Source organism: Cetorhinus maximus, chromosome 14, assembly GCF_964194155.1.
Source record: "Cetorhinus maximus chromosome 14, sCetMax3.hap1.1, whole genome shotgun sequence".
NCBI lineage: Eukaryota > Metazoa > Chordata > Chondrichthyes > Lamniformes > Cetorhinidae > Cetorhinus > Cetorhinus maximus.
The window spans coordinates 44,732,375-44,748,247 of NC_135892.1; the positions used below are offsets into that span (position 1 = coordinate 44,732,375).

Consider the following 15,873-nt stretch of genomic DNA (forward strand, 5'->3'; position numbering starts at 1 on the left):
CCCTGCTAACTCCTGAGATCCCAGTGTTAGCCAAACTGTCTGAAGCAGTGCTAAGTGGAGACTGCATATCCACAAGGCGAAGGATGAACTAGAAAGTGTACCATGTTTGAGCTATAATGCTGCAACACCTTGCAACTGAAGGTAGGCTTGATTGTTGACTGGGATCAGGTTGGCCATCGGCGGAATCTTCCGTTCTGGAGGATAAGTTTAGTGGCAGGAGCGGAAGTGAGAGAGATTACCTCTGTGGGGCCTCACTGATCTCGCGCTGTTCAGCTCATTACATATGCATCCGCGAGGAGCACAGCAAAACTTGTGGCAGGGCGGGCAGTAAGTCACCATTTCCGTCATTACCTCATGGGGTTATCAAAGGTCCTGGCGCCATATTTAAAGTGCACGAGGGCAGCCATTCACTCACTGCAGGCCAGGAGCTCCAGATTCTGCATCAACCAGAATGTGACAGAGCAGACAATATGAGGCCCCACGGCTTAGCGAAGCCTCCCTGCAGGTTCTCCTCCAGGCCGTTCAGGGAAGGCAGGAGGTGCTGTTTCCCAGGGATGGCAGCAGGAGGCCCTCCTATCTGACCACAGCAGCCTGGGCAGAGGTCGCAGTGGAAGTTAAAGCCCATGGGGCCCACGGGAGAATATAAAGAATGAACGATCTGCTGTGCTCTTCCAGGGTAGGTGACACCGTCTACTCACTGCAAACTGACACTCATCAGGGTATCAGACAGTGTAAGCGTGTGAGTGCACAGGGATGTCAGACAGGAGTTTGGGTTGCAGGGCTGGGACATGTGTACTGAAGGTGTGGCAGCCACTTCATGCTCTCAATGTTCTATCGGTTGCAGAATATCCTGCTTGTTAATCACTTACTGGGGATGGCTCAAGAACTGGCATAGGCACACATGCTCCTAAACTGCTCATGCACCCATTGGGATGACAGTCAATCCTTCTGTCTTTCTGCAGGACAAGAACATGCACAACCAGAGGGAGCAGGCCAAGACCAGTGACGGCATGCCTGATATTAGACTGCTAAGCAGCTTCAAGGAGGAGGCCACCGACTAGCCAGGGAAGAACAGGACCGTGCATGCACAGAAGGTGAGTTAGGACTTTCCCAGGAAGTCAGTGAGGATGCCTCCAGTCTTCAGTTGTCAGATGTGCCCACTGACTGAGACATTGTTTCAATAAGGGACCCTGCTTAGGCATCAACTAAATCTTTCTTTTCTCCATTTCAGTACCAGCAGAAAAGGGCGAGGGAAAGAAGGGAGACCAGCCCCAGAACCAGCCCCAACTTCACCTCTGAGGAGGATGCCTCAGAAGCCTCAGATGATACACTGTCATGGTATTCACCTGCACACTTCATCAGCGCAGAGACATACACCACGATGGGTGCACGTTCTAGAGTAGGTTTGGTGTCACAATCTGGTGAGCACATCATAGACACGGGTCCGCAGCTGGCAGAGGAAGTGACAGCCGAGGTCTCTGACATTCGGAGGACTGCTGGAGACCAGGCCCCTGCTCAGCCCCATGCTGATGATGAGCCTCTGGACTCGGCCATAAAGGACCTGATGGAGATGCAGAGACAGGCAGGGGAACATCAGGCAGAAATGCCAGAGCCCATGCGCAGACTGCACCAAAGGCTGGAGTAATTCGTCCACGTTCTGTCTGCTGTCGTGGCCTCGGCATGCGAGCACTTGGCTACCTCCATGGAAAGGGTGGTGGCCACCTTGGAGACCAAAGTCCAGCAGAAAGCACAGGGGCTGCCGGATATGCACTTGAACCTGCACTTTGTTGCTCTAGCCGTGGGTGCATGGCAACAGTGACTAAGTGAGAGAGTCCAGGGCCCCTCGACCTCCTTCCAGATACCCCTTCACCTTAAGAAGTCAGGAAGGTACCATTAGGCACCCACAGGGAGGAGGAGCACCAGCCAGGTACCCCAACGGCCTCATCCCAGTACAATCCAAGGGAGTCCTGCCACTCAACCTCCCATCTGCCAGTGACCCCATCACCTCCAGAAGGTCAGGCCAAGGAGGGTGCACCTGCAACTGAACAGGAGACCCTTAGCAGGTCATGGTGCTCAAGGCCTCAGGCCACCAGATGACACCTGCCAAAGTTTTCACAGTTAACAGTGCATAGCAGTCAGCAGGCTGCCTCCACCTCAGCTGTGGATGTTGGGGCTGCATATAGGAAAAAAATAAGGATGTTTTGAAGGCATACAGATGGCATGGGTGTGCAACCATTGTATATACTCTTTGCATTTGTAAATATATGTTCACTTGCACTGTTCGTAAGTGACCTGGATTTTCATCTTGCTGCTAGTTGCTTCAATGGTCACGAGCATTTAAGGGTGTGGAATTTGGTCCCCCATCAGAATCCGATAATGTCCACCTATAGAGTCACTTCACTCACACTATCAACATAGTGATTACTCAATAACCCCACATGTGCATGCCTAAGCACTGGCCATCATTTGTGAGTGTGTGGCCTGGGCTCGCATCATACAATCCATTACTTGCAGCTCACCTTGTTCTGAGCTCTGAAAATTATGCCTGCACAGAGCATGCAGTGAGGTCATTGCATCTCCTGCTGCTGTTGCCTGAGATGTGGATGGATGCAAAGAGTACTCAAGTGGGGTTAAACAGGCGATGTGAGTGGCAAGGAACACTGTAGATGCAATTTCAGGGTTGAAAGAGTGAATGTCTACACTGTGTTCTTAACAATAGAAAATCAGAGGCTTCCCTACATGTTACGAGAATATTGTGGTGGGTACGTCCAATCATTACTGGCCATCTTTGGTGCATTGCAATTTTGAGCTAACATTGCAGATGAAGGCTGCAAGTATGGAGGAAATTGGAAAGTTAGCCTTGACTGCAAGAGGGATTGAGTGTAGGATTAAAGAGTTGTGAGTTCAGTTTACTGATACCTTTGTGAGACCTCACATGAAGAATTGTTTGGCACGCCCATCTCCTTATCAAGGGTTGGAATAGACCTCATGCAAAGGGATTGCAACTGAAGTGCACCATTCCTCAGTTCAAGCAACAACTAATTTTTGAATTACAAAAAGTACTCAAGCAGATTTCAGATAAAAAATGCCGGTGCACTGGTCTTATTGATGGGATGATAATCTTCCCTCTACTCATTGTGAGGGTCCTGAGAAACTAGCACAGCGTTCTGAAACCTGTTCCTCGTGGGTGCAGGTCATTTGGCAAAAGATAACCCCATAAATTGATAATCTCAGTGACAAAGACCATGGGTCTTTGGGGTACTCGTGCATTAAGGTGTGCTTTTCTGAGTTAGGTAATTAAGTCATGACATTGGGATAGAGTAGATCAGGCTTGCCCAACTGGCGGCCGGATTGTAGCCCCCAAAGCCGTTCCATGTGGCCCCCGGAGTCACTGTACAAAATGCCGGTAAGACAGGTAAGTGAAGTTGAAGATCCTGCAAGAGGCTGCTCCTCCAATCACAGGCTGTTCCTTTTCTGCATTTGCTGCTGATAGGCTCACTTGCCAGCAAAAAACACAGGAGAGGAATGGCCTGTGATTGGAGGAGCAGCGAACATCAGTGCCTGTGAGTATGTGGAGGGAAAAGGAGAGGATTTCAGAAGGGGGAGAGATTTAGAGAGTCTGCGGGGCACGTGGGACTGGGACACAGAGATTGAGGGGCCTGTGGAGGGAGACAGTCACTGCCGGGGCCCGTTGGGAAAAAAGAGTCTCTATTGGGGCCTGTAGGGAGAGAAAGATGCTGTTGGGGCCCGTGGGGAGAGAGTCAGTGTTGGGGCCCATGGGAGGAAGAGAGAGAGAGTCGCTGCCGATGCCCTTGGGAGAGAGAGTCATCGTCGGGGCCCATGGAGGAGAGAGTCGCTGCCAAAGCCAGTGGGGGGGAGAGAGAGTCATTGCCGGGGCCTGTGGAGAAGAGAGAGAGTCACTGCCGGGGCCAGCCTTTTCGCCTGTCCGCCAACTGTAAGGTTGGATGGGCAATGAAAAATTTCATTCAATTAATACTTTAATGGCCTTTATGGGCCTGTTAATTGTCAGCGGGCATGCTGCCGACTCCTGCGCACGCCTGCCGACTGAAATATTGCACATCATTTTATGCTTGAGCCCGCCAGGCACACGCCTGCTCGCTCAGCGCAAATTTGAGCCCCTGAATAGTGTGTTTCATTGCCAAACAAGGAAACCTGGTGGGGTAAATGGGAGATGAGTCACTCCAAGATTTGCTCAACCATCTCCCCTCTTCATTAAGGCATGGCACATGACACAGGGTTGCCCAGAGAGATTGTTTTAGTATTGGGAGAGGGTGAAAATCATGTTATAGAATGCGATCTGTTTCCCAGAGTGAATCATCTGTTTACTGCTAAACAATATTTACAATTGTGAAATATTCTCTTCAGAAAACCAGAACATAGGAAGATAGAAACAGGAGTAGGCCATGTAACCCCTCGAACCTGTTTTACGCCATTCAATAAGGACATGGCTGATCTGCAACCTAACTCCATATACCCACCTTTGCCCCATACCTTTAATACCTTTGGCTAACAAAAATCTATCAACCTCAATTTTAAAATTAACAATTGATCTAGCATCAATTGCTGTTTGTGGAAGAGAGTTTCAAGCTTCCATCATCCTTTGTGTATAAGTGTTTCCTATTTTCACTCCTGAAAGGTTTGGCTCTAATTTTTAGACTGCGTCCCCATGTCCAAGTCTCCCCAACCAGTGAAATTAGTTTCTCTCTATCAACCCTATCTGTTCCCTTTAATATCTTGAAAACTTTGATCAAATCACCTTTTAACTTTCTAAATTGCAGCAAATACAACTCAACTTCGTGCAATTCAACCTCGTAACTGAAACCTTAGAGTCCATTCTGATAAATCTACGTTGCACTCCCTTCAAGGCCAATATATCCTTCCTAAGGTGTCGTGCTCAGAACTGCTCACAATATTTCAATTGTGGCCTGAACGGGGCTTTTTATAGCTGAAGCATGATTTCTACTCCCTTGTATTCTAGTCCTCTAGATATAAAGGTCAGCATTCCATCAGCCTTTTTGATTATTTTCTGTACCTGTACATATTATTTTAATGTGCACCTGGACCCCCCAAACTCCACTGATTTTAGTTTAGAAAGTACCCTGTTTATGTCAAAAGTGGGATGAGTCCACATTTGCCACATTGAAATCTATTGCCACAGTTTTGCCCATTCACTCAATCTATCAATATCGCTGTAATTTTACACTTCCATTTACACAGTTTAATGCTGCCTATCTATGGGCAGAATTTTCCAGTTGCGGGCCCCGCATGTCTGCGCGGTGACATCGGGTCATCGTGATATTTCATTGGATGGGTGTGCGATGATGTCCTATTTAACGGGCCACTTAAGGCCCTTGACTCACCAATCGATGCCAATGTTGGCGCCCGTGCAATCTTCGTGTCAGCGCATGGGCGCAACGGGCAGGCAGGTAGGACACATTTGTATAAACCTCATGCAGGGGCGGAATAAGGCTCACTGGGGTCACGAGTGTGCACTGTCAAGTATTTATTTTTCAAAGTTATTGAAACTTGCCTGTGTGATCTGCAGTACTTCAAAACGCATACCATCTGCTTTGTCTGGACTCTTAACCTTCAGGCCAGCAGGTTTCAGGAAGCCTTCCCTTAGCCTGGGAATGGGACCTGAACTGTCCACTGGAGGCAGCTCCTCTGAGAAGGAAGGTAGGGCTAGAAGGGGGAGGAGGCCAGGAGTGCACATTCAGCCTCCAAGGGAGCCACCTTTGGGAGAACAGGCACAGGCACAAGGGGTGCAGGGCCAAGAGGTGGACAAAGGCGGAAGGGGCTGCAGAAGACACCACTATCCTGTTGCCAAGGTATACAGGCGGTGAAGCAGCTACCTCAATATGTCTGAGGTGCAGTCCCGAAGGAGGCCCCATCACTCAAGGGAGACAGGCAACTATATCTGTCAGATGATTGGGCCTGAGATTTCCACAAATGTGTGGGTGGACACCTCATGCCAGTGGTTCTGAAGGTCACAGCTGCCCTCAACTTCTATGCCTCTGGCTCCTTCCAGGGTTCAGTGGGTGGTCTTTGCGGTGTCTCCCAATCAGCTGTCCACACTTGCGTCAAGCAGGTTACAAACGCTCTGTTCAGCTGTGTATTGACCTTCATCCAATTCCATTGGGACCAGGCAAGCCAGACACAGCGAGCCAGAGGCTTTGCAGCGATTGCTGGCTACCAAGCGTCCAGGGTGCAATAGACTGTACACATGTGGCCATCAAGGCGCAGCAGGTGAGCCCGGTGCCTTCGTCAACAGGAAGGGCTTCCACTCCATGAACGTGCAGATAGTGTGTGATCATAGAATGCCGATTCTACAAGTCTGTGCACGGGACCCAGGCAACTCCCACAACACCTACATCCTCAGACACTCCCAGGTGCCGGGGCTCTTCAGTGCTCCAGCCCGACTGGATGGATGGCTACTGGGTGACAAGGGCTATCCCCTCAGAAGGTGGCTCATGACGCCTCTCCGCCATCCAAGAACAGAAGCTGAGCAGCAGTACAATAGGAGCCACGCCTCCACAAGGGCTGTGGTGGAGAGAGACATCCATCTTCTCAAGATGCGCTTCTGATGCCTGGACCGCTCAGGGGGTGCACTCTAGTACCCCCCAGATCGTGTGTTGCTGATAGTGGTTGCATGCTGCACTCTCCACAATCTTGCGCTGGAAAGTGGGGACTCTGTGGACGATGAAGACGTTGACGCAGTGGCTGTGGCTGCACACAATGAGTCCAGCAGTGAGTCCGAGGATAAGCATGCACAGGGAAATGCTGAGGGTGTAGACACTGACCCAGTCATACTGCAGGGAGGCAGGGACAACTGGGAGGCTTTAATCCAACGAACCTTCAGCTAGGACACCACAGATGGACCTCCAGGACAAGCCTAGGCTGTAGGTTCCATCCTTGACACCTAAGTGCCATATCTTCCAGGTTAGGAATTGTAACTAAGGGCCATGTTAATAAAGCTGAATGTCTAACTAAGCACTCTTTACATTTTTGGGAACCATCCACATGCAGAACAAAAGAGGCACCCTCAGCCAAGACGATATATCTGAATTTAATATGTTAAGCAAACAAACTTATGCAAAAAAAAAGACAATAGTGTTATAAATCAGAACAAATCATAAGATCCTCATCTCAGGCCAACACAAAAGCACCAGTGAAAAACCTGCGGTGTGCCTAAGATGACTTATGTTTTCGTTTCCAGGTGCTGCATCTTGGTGCTGCCCCATTGCTCGGAGTGGCATCTGAGACAGTCTGCTGACTCTGCTGTCCTGTTGGCCTCGGTGACCTTAACGGTTGTCCTCTGGCCCGTGGAGCCTGTGCTGCCCCCCCCCCGCCTGGCAGGGAGCTTCCAGTTCCACAGCTGGCATCTCCCCAGTTGTCGCAGCCTCACCGGATGCTACAGTCACTGGGTCCCGGGCAGAGGAGCTGCCATCCTCATCCGGAGCGCCCTGAGAGGTGCCCGCAGAGATGACAGGCAGCTTCTGCGCCGACGTGAGGTCGCTTTGGACCTCACTGCTCACCGTGGATGGATGGGCCCCAAGCTGGGAAACTTCTCTCACACTAGCAATGACCAGCTGAGGTCAATGCCAATGTGAGGGCTTGCTGGTCAGAGCTCATCCTCAGGAAGCCCTGACAGGTCTCCTGGAGGAGCCTCTCCACGAGAGTCGCCACTCTCTCCATGGAGGACGCATGGCGCCCGGACATGTGGCTCATTGCTTCGGCGATCGTCCACGTAGACTCCTCCACCACGGAGACCAAGCCAAGCATAGCCTCTTGTATCTCCCCCAGATGCTCCCACACACCCAGCCGCATTTCTTGCCTCTGCTGCGTTGCGGACGACTCCAGGGGCACATCATCAGGCACCGACTGGTCCCCTGCAGTCCTCCAACTGCTGGAGTCATGGGCACTCTCTGTCTCTGCCAGCTCCTCCAGCGACTGTGAAGTGCCCTTACCACTGTGCCCTGGGACACTAGCTGATGTTCTAGGTGCTAGTATCCGCGCTGGTGCCTGCCTCGCAGGGATGATGTGACGCTAGTGAGACTTCAGGGCCCTCAGGTGTGAGAGGGGTCCTCTGCTGCTCCTCCTCCCGGCCCTGCTCCATTGATGCTGAAAGGAAGAACAAGGACGTTAGATCAGTTAATGTGGAGACAATGTCAATGTGCATCCCTACCCCCCGGATCATTATGCACTCATCCTTCCATAAGCAACGGTCAAGCCATGTTGCAAACTTCAATCACTGAACATTCAGCACTGCCATGGCTGTTGGAAGAACGATGGTGATCTCACTGCTGGGCATATATACCTGCCTGTGGCACCCCAGCCTCTCCAAATCCAGGGCCTTCTACTCGAACCGGCTAAGAATGGTGATCTGCCGCGTTATGAGCATTCTTCTGAAAATGAGAGACGAGCATTGATTAGTGTTAATTGCACATGGACTTGCTTTGCGCACAGCCCACCCCACCCAGAGTGGGACATATCAGGGCTCCAGTGTCTCCTCACCCCGCTGTTGCCGAATACTCACACAAAGATGCTAGGCCTGTTCTCCACTCCCCCACCCCACCCCCTTGGACACATGCTGCCTACATCACATTAGGCACCACATGGTATATCCTTCCATAGCAAGGAGGCACAAGCATGTGGAGCACAGAGCGCAGGAGATGGTTCGTTGCCATGCCACCTTGAAGCTCCCCTCCCAGCATGTCATCACCCTGACTTGGACATGTCCTGCAGTTCAAGCACAGCACCTAGGTGCAGCTCCTCCAGGTTGTCCCCAAACCAGTCATGTGGGACTCAGTGTAACACATGCTGCAGAGGCAAAACACATCTCTTCATCACCCTCTCAGGCTAACCTCAGCACGGACAGTATCTGCTGGCCCACCCAGCAAAGGACACATGCCGTCAATGATTCAATGCAGTCACTACACTCAGACTTGTGAGGGGGGTGGACAGCAGGGGTGGTAAGCTGACCTGCTGGGTTAAATGACCAATGCCAACATGGTATTCATCCTGCCAGAGTGCAACAAGTCGTTGAAGCGCTTGCGACACTGGATCCAGATGCGCCGCACTACTCATGGGAGCTCACCACCTCCTCCCAGGCACGTTTTGTTATGTGGGGGGGCCTCCTCCTCCCATCCTGGGGACCCAGAACCTCCCACCGTGCTGCCACCTCCTCTAGGAGAGCAGCAAGGCAGTCATCCAAAAAACGAGGGGCACACTGGCCCCCCATCCTACTCTCCAGCCTGGCCTGCCCCGAAGGGCTACCCTCTGGCCTGGCCTGCCCCGATGGCCTACCCTCCGGTCTTGCATGAACTTCATTGCCCCCTCTGCATAGCCCTTCACCCAGCCATTGCGAGCAGCCTTTCCGAGGCTGCCAGGGCCTTCCTTTATACAGGCCACCGGGTCGCCATTGGACCCGGCGGCCTGAGCGTGCCCGCCGCTGCCCGCCCATTCCTGCTATGCACGGGAGTCGTGAATCACGCTGGGCAGGCCTTAATTGGCCCACCCACGTAAAATGGCGGTGCAGACCCAATCGCGAGCAGCGATCAGGCCCATGCCCGCTCCCACTCCGAACCCCCCGCTCCCCGCGTTTAGCCCCATGTGTGTCGGCAAATTTGGATATGTGGCTTTCTATCTCACTATCTATGTTGCTAATGAATACAGGGAAAGGTAGAGGCCCCAACAACTTGACACATTCTGCCAATTAATTTACCTGTCCATTATCCCTAGTCTCTGTCTCCTCCCAGTCATCCAAATTCCTAAACAAGTCTAGAATTTGCCTTCAATTCCATGAGTTTCAACTTTAGCTCTTCTGAGGAACCTTATCAAATGTCTCTGGAGGTCCATATAAATGATATTCATACATCAGTCACCTCTTCAAAAAGTTCAGATTCATCAGGCATGATCCACCCTTTACAAATCCTTGCTGACTCTGTCTGATCAGTTGAAAGTTTTTAAAGTGTTCAGTCACCCTACCCTTAATTATAGACTGTAGCAATTTCCTGACAACAGATGTTTGGCTAACTGGTCTATAATCCCCTTGTATTGGAGTGACATGCATAATTTCCCAATCTAAAGGAACTGTTCCCAAATTGAGAGAACTTTGGAATTATTATCTTAAATATCTTATAATTAGAGCATCTGCAATGTTCTCATCCATTTTGTTTTAACGCCTGCAATTGAAACTATCTAGTTTTGGGAACTTGTAACTTTAGTTCCATTAATTTCTCCATTACTGTTAACTTGCTTACAGTAGTTTTGTTGAAACCTTGTCCCTGATTCAATAATAGTTTCCTTGCGATGTCTGGCACACTGACCTCTTCTTCTGTAAATACTGACACAAGATAATTATTCAGAGGTTTGCCCATTCCTTACTTTCATTGACAACATTACCATTATCAATTTTCAAGGGGCTTCTGATTGCCTTCTTTTTCCTATTGTAATTGTAAACACTTTTGTTGTTGATTTTGATATCCCTTGCAACTTTCTTTTCATTACTCTCTTTTAGCTATTGTAGCTTACAATCTGTTTTGTCTTCCTTTGCTGCCCTTTGTAATTTTCTCATTTGCCAGGATCTGTGCTATTCTTCTCATTTTTATAATCTTTTTCTTTTAGTTTTGGGTTGTCTCTTATTCCTTTAGTTGTCTGTGGCTGTCTTTTTTGGTAAGTAGAATTCTTGGCCTTTAAGGGTATAAACTGGTTCTGTATCATGATAAATTATTTTTTGAATAACTCCAGCAGGTCTTCGATCATTTTACCCATTAACAGATTTGCCCAGTAACCAGCCTGCCTTCATTACATGCTTGTCTAATTTCAGAATTTATACAAGCTACCATTTCAAGGCTATTACCAGGCAGCCTATATAAAATTCACACTACTGTCTTAGTTCCTTTTCTATTCTTTAATTCTACTAAGAGTCTTCACTGCCTGTTTACCCCTCATTAAAGCTTCTCATCATTGAAGTGATTTTTACTTTGTGCATTTGTATATGAAAGCTTATTTGAGCTACACACAATTCATTCCTGTCCCAGTCCTGGTGCCGGTGTCCCATGGAATGGAACTCCTCTCTGCCATACCACTCCTTCAGCCACATGTTCACCTCCTGTCATGCCCGTACAAATTTGCACATGGCACAGTTAATAATGCAGAGATAATAACCCTTGAGGTTCTGTTCATTATTTTAGTTCGTAGTTCCTGGTAATCTCCAAAAGGACCTCTTGTCTACTCTTTCCTATGTAGCTGGTTCCATTATGGACCACAATGAGTTGACCCTCCTTTCCAATGTCCTTCTAAGCCAGTTTAAAATATCCCTCACCCTGACACCGGATAAGTAACAAATCATCTAGGACTCTTGATTCTGCTTACAAAGAATGCTGTCTCACGCAAATGATTGAATCCCATACAACTACCACATTAAGCTTCCCCTCCTCCTCTGCCTCCTCCCTTTGGACTGTTTCCTGCTGCAAGATGCCATGGTCTGCATTCTGCTTGTCCTTCTGACAATCTTTCCCCTTACCCCCATGGATGGCAAGTACCTGTTGGATAGGATCAGTTCCTGTAGTTCCTCGTTCTATATCTCACCTGGGTTTTCATAACTGTGCACAATTGGTCACACCAATCCCATTTGGAACCTGTACCTCTCTATGAGGTATGACTGACGTATAGAATAAACTGTTCAGATGCTACTCCCACTCCTTAACTTGTTAGGCTGTCTCCAACTCACACTCCAGCTCAATGACTTTGAACTGGTGAAGTTCAAGACAGAGACATCTAATGCTGATTTCGCAGATCTCATAAAATTCCACATACTGCAGTCTAGAACATAACCTGCTCTGCTATATATTATTATTTTATTATATATATAAATGTAAATTATTAATATTTTTTTCTTTATTCTTTCATGGGACGTGGGTGTCGCTGGCAAGCCAGCATTTATTGCCCATTCCTAATTGCCCTTTCCAAGCAGTTAAAAGTCAACCACATTGCTGTGGGTCTGGAGTCACAAGTGGGCCAGACTGGGTAAGGGCAACAGATTTCCTTCCCTAAAGGACATTAGCAAACCAGATGGGTTTTTATAACAATCAATGATAGTTTCATGGTCGCCATTCCTAATATTCCCAGAGCATTAGGCCTTGTCTCTGGATTACTAGTCCAGTGACATTACCACTACGCCACCATCTCCCCCTATATTATTTGTATCTAGTTGTTAATCTGTTGTAAGTTGTGTTTCTTTTTCTACACACTAGTTTGTATTAAGCAGTGGGCAAAACTTTAAGATAGTCAAAGTGTTTGATCGGGTTGATAAGATACGATGTTTCCACTCAAAACCAGAGGTCATAATTATGGGATAATCACTAATAAATCCAATATTCAGGAGAAACATCTTTACCCAAACAAGTGGTAAGTATGTAGAACATGTCACCACATGGGTTCTGATGAAAGGTCATTGACCTGAAACATTAATTCTGTATCTCTCTCCACGGATGTTGCCTGGCCTGCTGGGTATTTCTGCTTTTCTTTTGGATTGCCAAAATCCACAGTATTCTACTTTATGCTACCGCATGGAGTAGTTGAGGCATTTAGATGCATTTAAGGGGAAGCTAGATAAGCACTTGAGGGTGAAAGGATAGCGTTGGATGAAGTAGGGTGGGAGGAGGCTTGTGTGGGGCATAACACCACCATACATCAGGTCAAATAGCCTGTTTTCTCTGCTGTACACTCGCTGTAACTCAGCCAATTCAGGTATAGCAAAAAAGAAATGATTGTTACATCAAACTTTTGTCCAAAAAAATCCAAATTTATTGCTAATTGCACAATAAGTAGCTTATGTAATATGATACACTTTTTTCCTTCTCTGGTAACAATGACCTAGTATTAACAGTCATACACTCCATCTGCAACTGATACATATCATCAGAAGTGCTAACGCGAGTCATCAGAAACATTAATAGAATATGATGCATTCAGTCACATCATTCATTCACAGTGTGTTTCCTGTGGTGCAACTGAATTTCACTCAGCAGGAACTATGTTCCCAGGTTTAATGTAGCAAAGAAAAGACCAGATAATGTTCATTTTCTCGACTATAGAAACCTGAATGATAAGTGGTGCCATTTTGTATCAAACAAATGACTGCATTCTGATGGCAGCTGGGTGCAATTATCTACTTGGCTGCTTTTTGCAATTTTGTGCCAATGTTTCAACAGCCGACCTTCAATGGTTTGAACATAAGAATTAGCCATGAGTCTGGCAAGTACAAGATGCCTTGTTCTAAATTGTCACTAACTTTGCATTTTCTACAGGGCCAACATTGGTGTGTTCTTTTGTGGACCCAAGGACCTTTCGAGTGCTCTTCATACAATGTGTAATATTTACTCATCTGCTGATCCCCAAGGCGTTCAGTTTCACTACAACAAAGAGAATATCTAAGCTCTATGCAACTTTGATTATTCTCAAGGTGGGAGTGGGGGGAGTTTTCAGGTGGTGGGTGGTGGAATGTAACGTAAACAGTTTGATAATTTTACTCCTACAGTTATATAGTTTGAAACAAAATTAACAATATGTAATTGTTATTTAGGAATGTAATATGTGTCCTTTACATTATTTCAAGTCAGCTTATAAAAAAAACATTAAAATGAATGAAAATTATGTTGTTGTTAAAATGAATCATATGCCTGTATACAAATGAGCATGCAATAATTATATCTCACGTCTGATTACACTAAATCAGTTATCCATAGGGTATTATTCTCTTTTACTGAAATGGTAATACAGTTCTTTATTTAAAAATGTTTTGCTGAATCCATAGACTTCTAAAGTTCATGCCTGACTTCTTAATTCTAATAATGTCAAAAATCATTGATACATATGAGATATAGTGGATGTTCTAGTCTGCAAGCTCTGCTTCAACACTCCAATGACACAATAGTGGATGTCCTCTACATTAAGTCATAGAGTCATTACGGCAATAGAAGGAGACCATGAGGCCCATTGAGTCTATGCCGTTTGTAGAACAATCTAGTTAGTTTCATTCCCCTGCTCATTTCCCATAGCTCTGCAAGTTTATTTCCCACAAGTGCCCATCCAATTTCCTTTTGAAATCATCAACCATCTCTGCTTCCACCACTCTCATAGACAGTAAGTTCCAGTTCATTACCACTTGCTGTGCAAAAATAGTTATTCCTCATGAACCCCCCTCCCCCGTATTCCTTGCCCAAAACCTTAAATCTGTGTCCCTTAGCCCTTGTTCCAGCAGCTAATGGGAGCAGTTTCTTTCTGTCTAATCTAAGCCAATCATAATCTTGTACAGCGCAACCAGGTCTCCTTGCAACCTAGCTTCTCCAACCTAGCCTTGTAGCTAAATTCCCTCATCCCAACCATTATGAAACCAATGTCCTCTGCATCTGCTCAAGGACCTTCACAGCCTTCCTAAAGTGTGGTGACCAGAACTGGATGCAGTATTCTAGTTGTGGCCTAACCAAAGCTTTATAAAGTTTCACCATAACTTGCCTCCTTTTGTACTCAATACTGCTATTTAAGCCCAAGAACACATATGCTTTGCTGACTACTCTCTCAACATGTCCTGCCACCTTCAAAGGTCAATGTACATGGACCTTCAGATCCTTCTGTCCATGCATACTCTTTAGGATTATGCCATAAAGTCTATATTGCCTCTCCCTATCCCTTCTGCAAAAATGTACCACCTCAGAATCTCTCTATCAAATGCAATCTACCACTCATCTGTCCATTCTGCTAGCCTAACTATGTCCTGTTGCAGGCGATCCATATCATCCTCACTGTTTACCACACCTCCAAGTTTGGTATCATTGGCAAATTTTGAAATTTTACTCTCTATTCCAATATCCAAATCATTTATATGGATCAAAAAAGCAGTGGTCCTAGCACTGACCCTTGGCTAACACCACTACCTTCATCCAGTCTGAAAAACAGCCATTTCCCACACTGACATTGACCCTCCCATTCCATGAGCCTCAATTTATTCACCAGCCTTTGATGTAGTACTTTGTCAAGCACTTCCTCAAAATCCGCATAGACAACATTCACTGTATTCCCTTCAATCTTCTCTGTTACTTCAAAAAAATTCAATAAGATTACTCGAACACTATGGACGGAATTGTCCCAGATTTGCACTAAGTGCGGTGGCAGGCAGGATAAAGGATGTTTTACCCACCGGCAGCAATGGTGGCTTTTCATGCCGTATCATCCCATTCATGCCTCATTAATTATGCAGCCACAAGAAACATGCCGTCTCGCTGGCGGGCGGCTTCTGATTTTCCCACCATGCCATTACCTCGCTGCTTCCTCATGCAGGGCACCATATTTAAATTGTAGCTGTGTGCACACTTCTCAATAGTTGCAGCCCAGGAGGGCACCAGTGAAGTCTTGGCCCCAAAAGCCAAGTAAAGTGCAGCCCTCCAATTCAGTAATGCATCCCTGGGACGTCATTTGGACACCGTGAAGGCCCACTGCGATGTCCTCTACCCCCATTTTGGCTGCATAAGGCCCATCAGTCTCACCACTCCAGCTTAGGAAGCAGTGCAAAGGTGGTCAGTGCCAATGCTGCACGGAAGAGGTCGGCCATCCAGCATAGAAAGCAGATGAATGATCTCATCTGTGCTGCCAGGGTAAGGCAACCATCTCATCGCTCTAAACTCACACACTCACAAGGCCATCATACATTCACTGGCATCTCACTCACTGCAGCTCAAGGGACATCACTACTTACTCTCTCAAACACACCCTCATCATCACCATCTGGCCTCATCTCCTCTGGAGACTGCCTCCTCAGCCCTCACCATATTGAGGCCACTTGCATAGATC

At 47.3% G+C, this 15,873-nt stretch overlaps 1 protein-coding gene across 1 annotated transcript in view; it reads left to right on the plus strand.

Moving 5' to 3' along the window:
- LOC144690057 (NADPH oxidase 3-like) overlaps nt 1-13,651 on the plus strand; it is a 136,285-nt gene extending 122,634 nt beyond the window's left edge. The window contains exon 13 of the mRNA XM_078557564.1: nt 13,335-13,651. Coding sequence (XP_078413690.1) covers nt 13,335-13,461 — 127 coding nt within the window. The 3' untranslated portion in view covers nt 13,462-13,651. The remainder of the gene's footprint in view (nt 1-13,334) is intronic.
- The last annotated feature ends 2,222 nt before the right edge of the window (nt 13,652-15,873 follow it).